General features: G+C 36.6%; 1 protein-coding gene across 2 annotated transcripts in view; it reads right to left on the bottom strand.

Annotated features, from left to right (window-relative positions):
• rftn2 (raftlin family member 2) overlaps positions 1 to 7,998 on the bottom strand; it is a 33,317-nt gene extending 25,319 nt beyond the window's left edge. Inside the window, exon 1 of one of the 2 annotated variants that reach the window (XM_061879616.1) lies at positions 7,589 to 7,998. In XM_061879616.1, coding sequence (XP_061735600.1) covers positions 7,589 to 7,727 — 139 coding nt within the window. In that variant the 5' untranslated portion in view covers positions 7,728 to 7,998. The remainder of the gene's footprint in view (positions 1 to 7,588) is intronic. The other variant, XM_061879617.1, reaches the window with a different exon arrangement.
• Positions 7,999 to 9,435: the final 1,437 nt, after the last annotated feature.

Raw genomic sequence — 9,435 nt, forward strand, 5'->3', positions numbered from 1 at the left:
AACATATTGTGTCCTCTATCATTCTTTTTTTTGTCAAAATTATGATGGATTGATAATCTACATGTTTATTTACTGTTAATATTTGCTTATTTTCTATTTAAATGTTCTGTCTACACTTCTGTTCAAATGTAATAATCACTTATTTTTCTGTTGTTGAATACTTTACATTAGTTTTGGATGATACCACAAATTTGGGTATCGATCCGATACCAAGTAGTTACAGAATCATACATTGGTCATATTGATAAGTTCTCAAGTTTCCAGGCACGTATTTACTGAGTTTATAAAAATAATAAATACAAAAAATGATTACACAAAAATATTCATGTAATTACTGTAGTATCGACTAGATATGGCTCTTGTACTGGTCTGTGTAGATCACAGACGTCAAACTCTAGGCCCGGGGGCCACATCTGGCCCGGCGCATCATTTTATATGGCCCGCGAAAACCTGGAAATGTGTGTCAATAATGATCTTGATCTTTCTACCTGACTCCATTTAGACAAGAAAAAAACATGTACTGCATGCAGTTGCATAGCCTTTTAACTTAAATATTATCCAATAATGTAACAAATATATTATAAATTACAAAACTTTTTTTTTTGTTAAACTGAAAATAAATACTTAAATAACAAAGCAAGTTATCCACCATATTGTTCAATGTAAAAATTACAATAATTTAGTTATATGTTGAAAATCTGTGGTAAAATGTTTATATTTACAATAATACACTGTGTAAAACAATAACTGTAGATTTTCTGGTTAGGGGACTTTTTTACTGCAAAATCTAGAGATTTTTTTACAGTCCATGTAAAAAATTCTAATAATGAAATGCATAAATGTATCCGTTTACATTTTTATTCGTATATGATTTACTCTTACATGCGGCTCTCTGATGGCAGCCATAACTGCGATGAGCCACTCAATAAAAACGAGTTTGACACCCATGGTGTAGATCCACCCTTTTGTTTACATTCAGGAGCGCTACCTTTCTGTTAACGGTTAGCTATTGCATCCTCCTACGATGTGTAGTGACGCATGTTTAACTATTCCTCGTACTGCAGGGATGATACTTGTAAGAAACTTACTTTACTTGTCGCCTTGGAGGCGAGGATTAGCTGAAAGTAGCTAAAACACTATGTAGAGACCAGTGACGTGCTCTCAGAGGAGGCAAGTGAGGCAGTGCCTCACCTGCTACCAGGTGGCTTAACCATGAGATGTTCCAAAACGAAGTAATAAAATAAAATACGTTTTAATATTCATCTTTTGGTTAATGCTTTCCATGTGATTTTGGTGTGGTTCCTGTATATTTTGATAATTTTCATGGTCAAAATCGTGGAAATTCCATGTTTCCTGATCAAAACAATACAGCAGATGAGAAGTGAGGCAGACACAGGCGGTGCCTCTACGGCTACACACAGTGTGTATTGGGCGTGTGCGTGCGAGGGGGCGCATGCTTGTTGCCACTGGGAAAAGGCACGTCATGAGGCAGCAAGTACCTCTGCCTCAAGGTAGGGGGTGATATATTGTCAACTTGCAGTTCAATGCCTCAGCAGTACTCTGACTCGCCACACTGGGAGAAATGGGGGCGCTCAAGCTAGCAGACACAGGTTTCGCCAGCGGAAGCCAGCATTTTTTTCTTTTCTTTTTTTTAACTGTATTTATAACAACCATGCCATTTTTATTAGAGTAAGCCAGCGTTTGTGGGTGTTTTTTTGTCAGATGCAAAAATATTGTTTAATTTATTGGAAGGAATTAGAATTAAATGAATGTTTCTGCCAATATGGAGGATTATATTCTGTATCCAAGATAAAATACTTCTCTAAACTGGACTTTTAAGACAAAATGAATGTGGTCATATAAAGTACGTTTTCATGGAGGATAGCTATTGCTGCTTTAGATACAAATACAGAAAGGTAATATACACTCACATCTCACAATACTTGATTTATTTTGTTAAAAGCAAATGAGATCAAAAAGTATTTAATAACAACTTTATCAAATAGTTTTTGGACCCATTTATCATATCATATTATCATCATGATAAAATTTTTATAAAAGCAAATAACTCCCTTTTTTTCCCTGTAACTCTAATGTGCAACCTAAATCAACAATGACTAGAGCTGCACATATGAATTTAAGTAAAAGAACAAAAAAAAGTATGTATGCTTCCCCTGGTGTTTAGTTCACCTCACGTCACTGGTAGAGACGTTGTTAGCTAGCTGTGTTTTACTTTAGTGTTTATAGCTCCACCTTTCTTGTTTGGTTTAAAGGATGTCCATTTTCTCTCTTCACACTGTTTCTGCAAGCAAGTGCTGTGTGTGTGTGTGCGTGTGTTGACCTACAGGCGCTGTATGCCAGCACTGTCATGTTGATCACAAAAAAAAGAAATACCGGTGTTTTTCAAAAGCAGTATACTATCATTTTTAATTTATTAGTACCGCGGTACTTTATTTGTACCGTACAACCCTAGTCGTGACTTTTCACATTAATAAAGTAGTACATTTTCAAGGAAAAAGCTCTTGTCTTGCTCTTTCAGGGAATCTGCCAATTTTGCGACTTTACTCTCAAAACATTAAATTTTTCTTGCAATGTTAAGACTTTTGTACCTCGTTATCTCTCATTTAAAAACAAATAAATACTTTTTACAGTGGTTTTGATGCTCTTCATAACGTACAGCTATCTTAGGTGGCGCTCATCGCCGATTACATTCACACTGCGCAAAGTTGGTAGAGTGGCCGTGCCAGCAATCTGAGGGTTGCTGGTTCAATCCCCACCTTCTACCATCGTAGTCACGTCCGTTGTGTCCTTGAGCAAGACACTTCACCCTTGCTCCTGATGGGGCCTGGTGAGCGCCTTGCATGGCAGCTCCAGCCTCCCACCATCAGTGTGTGAATGGGTGAATGTGGAAAGAGTGTTAATGCGCTTTGAGTACCTTGAAGGTAGAAAAGCGCTATACAAGTACAACCCATTATACCATTTAAAGTATGAGCTATCATATCGTAGCGGTTAGCATCCTTAGCAAAGTTAAAACGTGTTGCACAGTTCAACATGTCAGAAAATGAGTAGGAAGAAGCAGATCCTATTCAAACTGTGCTGAAAACAATAGGTCTCTGAATTACTAAATTGTAATGATTTGCGTTTGTGACAATTCTTCTTCGGCATGGTTGCCGGTGTTGTTTTTCCGAGGATGCGTCAAAGCGATGAACACAACAAGGTGAGATATAAATGGATTTATTAAAGTAATAAAAAGGCTAGGAACAAAAATACAGGAGCTAAGAAAAGGCAAACCAAAAACGCTAGTATGAGAACTAGGATGTACAAAATGACAAACTAAGCTGGCACGAAGGCACACAAAAACAGAAAAACAATTCCTCAGCATGTGAGCTGAAATAAACAAGTGGCTTAGCCTAAGAGCTAGCGAGAAAATACATATGGTCGAAGGATGAGAGTCGTCACTGTTGCGCGTGCGCAAATTAGGATCCGAGAGTGAACAAAGAAAAGAGGAAGGCTTATATAGTGAAGGTGATTATTAGTAGCAGGTGTTCGGGACCATGAGTAGCAAGTGAACTAATAAGTAACCATAGTAACAGACTAACACAGGAAATAACGGTGTCAAACGGAGAATGAAAACAAAGATGGAAAAATAATAATATGTGAAGATCCGAGTAACGGATCTTAACAGCAATTTTTCTTTTTTGTACCATAAATCAAGAGCTTTGCGACCTAAAACTGTTTTTGTTTTTTTACATAGTAGCAGTGTGTGCTTAGACGATGGTCTCCGATTTATGACCGAATCCCCATTTTCTTTCCAAGTAGGTCAAATGGTCACCAGAGGAGTGCATGAAGGGATTAACCCCAGGGAAAGAAAATAACGACATTCCACTCAGATTATCATTAAATTTCATATATAGTGTTAGCCAGTAGTCATTGTCAATGAAGGTGTGTGAATTACTACTACAACTACTACGAAGTAGTAGTAACCCACTGGGTTATTACTACTTCAGAAACCTTCCCTGACCTATTTCTCCGTAGGCTGAAAGAAGAAGGAGCCTGTTGCTGGGAGGAATGCTAACAGAGTCAAACACCAGAACAACAACATTAAACAATAGTATGCTTGGGGAACCATTGCCCGATTAAGAAGCACCCTGTGTTGATTTCCCTGACTAATCATCCAAAAAATTCTTACAGAAAGAGAAAAATACAATAAATATTATTAAATATGAATACAATTTTAAATATATTTTCCCCACACTGCGAATAAAAATAAACTCTTGTACAATCATCATAGATTAGATTTTTATTCCGTTATTTAGCAATACTAGCATAGCTAACATCACAGTCACTTTTTGAAGTGAAGAAAAAAAACACTATATCTGTGACCGACTGGTGGACGCTCGTTATTCCAACATGTGTAGCGAAGCTTGTCTTTCAAATGGACTGCTTGCAGATGTCTAGAGGTCACTAACTTTACATTTGGTTTGCAGCGCGCAATGACGAAACTCAGCGCGTTAACTTTGTGTTGTTAGCTAACGACGGCTATCATTGAACGTGTATTCTGTCATAACATGACTGCAAATTGTTAACCGCTTTCATGTTTGTGTGGACGAGACAGTGGTGAGTGACACGCCTGAACTGCAAACTAGATACCGACAAGCAGGTTTTATTCAACATAATTAGTCCTTGTGAAAAATCTAGACACTTTAAAAGTATGAATGTTCAGAGGTGTCCAAACTTTTTTCTCCAGTGAGGGGCCACATACTGAAAAATCAAAGTATGCGGCGGTCATTTTGATATTTTTTCATTTTCAAAACCAATACAATGTATAGATTTTTTTTCAACCTTTAGGGCTCCCCTCAGGTCGGGTTCTGGGGACCCGGAAGGGTCTCAGTCATAATTGTTTTTTAAAACAAGTTATAAAATGTATTACTATTTAACACTTAAATATCGAGATCAGCTTCAGGTCTATCTGTTGATATAAAGTAAAAAAATATGTAAATAATTTTTTATAAATTAATTTTCATGCCCTTTTTGTCAAGGAAACCCCTGATTTTTATGGCAAATCACAAAATATGCAATATTTCCCCCCTAAATCAATCTAAATTTATTTATATAGCCCTTAATCACAAGTGTCTCAAAGGGCTGCACAAGCCACATCGACATCCTCAGCTCAGATCCCACATGTGAGTTATTGGAGCCCTAAATAAGTCAATGATTCATAACATTCATTATCCTTCTATGAACAATAACAGTTTTTAAAAATAAAATCCCACTAAAATTATTGGGCATTCAAAAGGGCTACACTCATACAAAAGTTAAAAATAATCCTAATCACACTTTTTTTTATACTTTTTTGTTTTATGCGCTTTTTGGGGGAAAAAAAAAATCAAATGTTCTTTATATGGAAAACACGATATGCAATATTTCCCCACAGTTTTTTAAAAGTCGAATATTTGATGCGAGTTAATTGGAGCCCTAGATAAGTCAATAATTCATAACAACGTTTATTTTTTATTTTTTCCAAGATGACACCGCTGTAGTGGCTGCTGTTGGAAGGGGCTCTGTGCTCTTGTGTCATCCTTTTGTGTTTCCCTCTTGTTTTCATGTGTTATTTTATACATATATATTTTTTTGCCTTTTGGTCCGGGACCCTTTGGGACTGTGTGACAAGGAGTGGCACTTTCGTGACCTCTGCGGTGCTTTTTTGTGGACTTCTAGATCTGCCTCCCGGGAGCCTTTTGGCCATGGAGACCAGCTGCTAGATCTCTGCTACACCAGAGTCAGTTTGGAGAGACAGAATGAGCTGGTACCGGACACCTCAGTCTTCTTGGACGTATCCTCGCTCATCCATGCAGACTGGACACTGGCCGAAAGTTGGTTGGCGATCGAGAGTGGAGTCTGCTCTCTTGGTTGCTTTGTTGGGTCTGCTCCTGTCTCTGGCCATGCTCTCTCCACCCCAGCAGACGACGGCGTGGAACACCGCAGAGGCCACCAGTGTATTTTTATTTTACTTTTTTTCATAGTTGTATGTAGAAGTGGCTGGTTGCATCAGCTACGCTACTTTAATGTCTTTCATGTCCTTTGTGTTCTTTAATGTTTGATGTTTCCCTCTTACACACATGTAAGAGGGATGTGTGCTATGGCTATGAGCTGGTTTTTTTCCCTTGGCCTCAGTCTGGACCCCCTCTCCAGGGGCCCAGGCTTAGACAGATTTTTATTTTTTTTATTATTTATATTTTATTTTATTATTTTTATTTTTATCCCATCCCCCCCACTTTACCTGTATCTCACCTTTTTTGTAAGGTGCGCTGGAAGTTGGCAGACCAGTCAGCGATCCTGTTCTGTCTCCCTGTAATGTTTGTCTGATCTTGAATGGGATTGTGCTGAAAATTTTAATTTCCCCTCGGGGATTAATAAAGTGTCTGATTCTGATTCGTTATCATTTTTTGAACAATGACAGTTTTTGAAAAATAAAATAAAATCCCACTAACAATTTTGGGCATCCAAAAGGGCCACATTGATAAAAGTATTAAAAATAATCATACTTTTTTGGGGGAATTTAAACTTTTTTTTAATTATTTTTTTTACATCTCTTTTATGCCCTTGTTGTTAAAGAAAACTTTTTTTTTATGGCAAACACAAAATATTTAATATTTTACCAAGATATTTCAAAATACAATATTTGATGTGAATTAATTGGAGCCTTAAATAGGTCGATAATTCATAACATCGATTTTGATTATCTATTATTTTTTGAGCTATTAGTTTGAAAAAAAAAAAACCTACATGTTTGTGTTATTAACATCAACATCGCAACTTTCTCTCGTTACATTTCACCTGATTTCTCTTTTATTCCACTTTTTAATGTTAGAAAAGAAAAAGTTTAATAGTGTTTTTATGAATGTGCCATGCGCTGTTAAAAAAATTAGCTGCGGGCCACAAATGGCCCCCGGGCCGCAATTTGAACACATCTGCTTTACGCCATCTATGTTACGTTTTGGTAACGTAACATACATAGATGGCTGAGTTTTTGTCTTATATTTGAAAAAATAAACTTTGAGCTACAGCCTTTTTGGTTATGTATTTTTACAAAGCCTTGTAGTGCACTAAAATTAATGATAATGATAAAATTAGTTCGGTTTGAAGTATTCCAAGAGCTTGTATTTAAGCATAAAAATATAGCCTTTTGTGGCAACAAAAAAAACATTTTTTCAAAAAATTCATTTTCAATGCATTCCTGAATTAATGTTAGAGATGATTTAATGTTTTTCAGTATCAAATGGGAATTAAAGGTGCAGAGGTGTACTTATAACAATTTTATAGACAAATGACACCATTCATACGTAGTTGCAGGAAAGCTAAAAAGTGTGGCTACAGAACAAATAAAAATGTTTTAAATAATATTTAGTGCCAATGTAAAAATGCTACTGTGTGATTCTCTGATAGATGCCTGGTACTCTCTGAAGTTGAGTGAATAAACACCCCCTAGCTTCTGTATGAGGACCATGTTATTTATAGACACCACAAAGAAACTCTTGAAATATGTTTTTTTTTTCAAAGTTTGGAGTAAAAAGTGACAAGCAAATACCTTCCAAGCTGAAGTCCAGCAGGACATAATCGTAGACGGTCTCGGTTTTAGTCTCCACTTGAGGTCTTTTTAGCGTGGAGTAGATCTTCCCGGGGCTGCTGTCCTCCGGGTCCTCCAGCTTCCTCAAGCCGCAGCCCATGGCCTCAGTGGCGGGCAGAGAGCACCGGGGGAGCCGCTCCAAAAAAAATAAAAACGAAACAAACCTTAAGCCTCCACCCGCCTTCTCCCGGGGGGTGTCTCACTTCTGACGGGATGAGTTCATCCTCACACACGATGGTGGTCCTCCAACGGGGCTCGTGGACAATAGAGGCGGAACAAAAGAGCGCTTAAGTCGGCGCTGAAAGACTTGTCCCCGCTGTGTGGCGGAGGAGTAGCGTGCTCTTGCCTTGGAGGAAAACTTTCCCACGCAGTCAAGCGCGACAAAATGACTCGACTTCCTGCTGCGTTTTTCAAAATAAGAGTACTTCTCGTTTTTGTCTTCCAAAAGGATCCCCTAGTTAGGCACAGGTGTCAAACTCATCGTTTTATTACCTGGAAATAATGTACGTCAACAAAGCACTTCATCTTTCTTACGAAATATACTTTTTTTTTTTCAGTTTTGACCGAAAAATGTCAAATAGTATACAATTGTTTTTTAAATAAAAAATCTCAACATGCGAAAAACATAATATAAAAATATATTGTTTTTTTTTAAAAATGAAAACTGAAATAAATGCGAAATAAATATGATTTCAAAGCAAGTTATCCATCAATGTGTATGTCATAATAATGTTATAATAATATATTGATGATACATTACAATTCATATGTATTCATTATTTGAGGGCAGCTATTACGGCGATGGTGGAGTTTATTTAGGACCGAAATTTTTGCAGTAGAAAAAAACAGATTTTTGTTGTTGAATTGTGAAAAATAAATTGTGTATTCAACATTTTAAAAATAATAATTCTGGTTAAATATAATCATGTTTCATTCATTCTTAAATAAGTTCTTTATTTTCAGTTTTTACTTTTACATGTTTTGATATTTGATCCGTGATTGAAGTGTTATTTGTTTACAGTTAAATGTATTTTCATTTTTGGCTGCATTTGATTGTTTTTAATAATTAAAACATTTTTTTATTGCAACATTTAAACATGAGCCGATCATGACAACTGCTGTCTAGTTGTTATATCTTGTTCAGTTATCATATTATCATTTGCAAGTATGACATTAAGTAGCAATTACATTTCCTACTCTAAGACATGTATAGTGTATAGTTTATGGTGTTTTTTTTTTGTTGGGCCCTAAAAAGTGTTAATACTGCAAGTATAAATAAATGATAAATTTATAAATGTTTTGAGGAAATAACATTAGAGGAATTGTTACAACGTGTAAATGGATCAGTTTCCCACTTCCTGGGAAACTGATCAAGGAGCTCTTTCTATTATTAGGTCCATCAGTGCTAAATATTATAAACTTATCACTTTCCTCGGGCACTGTTCCCCTAGCTTTCAAAAAAGCGGTTATTCATCCTCTTCTTAAAAGACCTAACCTCGATCCTGACCTCATGGTAAACTACCGACCGGTGTCTCACCTTCCCTTTATTTCAAAAATCCTCGAAAAAATTATTGCGGAGCAGTTAAATGAACACTTAGCGTCTAACAATCTATGTGAAACCTTTTAATCCGGTTTCAGGGCAAATCACTCCACGTAGACAGCCCTCGCAAAAATGACTAATGATCTATTGCTAACGATAGATTCTGATGCGTCATCTATGTTGCTGCTCCTCGATCTTAGCGCTGCTTTCGATACCGTCGATCATAATATTTTATTAGAACGTATCAAAACACGAATTGGTATGTCAG

The sequence above is a fragment of the Nerophis ophidion genome, linkage group LG19 (genome assembly GCF_033978795.1).
Source record: "Nerophis ophidion isolate RoL-2023_Sa linkage group LG19, RoL_Noph_v1.0, whole genome shotgun sequence".
NCBI lineage: Eukaryota > Metazoa > Chordata > Actinopteri > Syngnathiformes > Syngnathidae > Nerophis > Nerophis ophidion.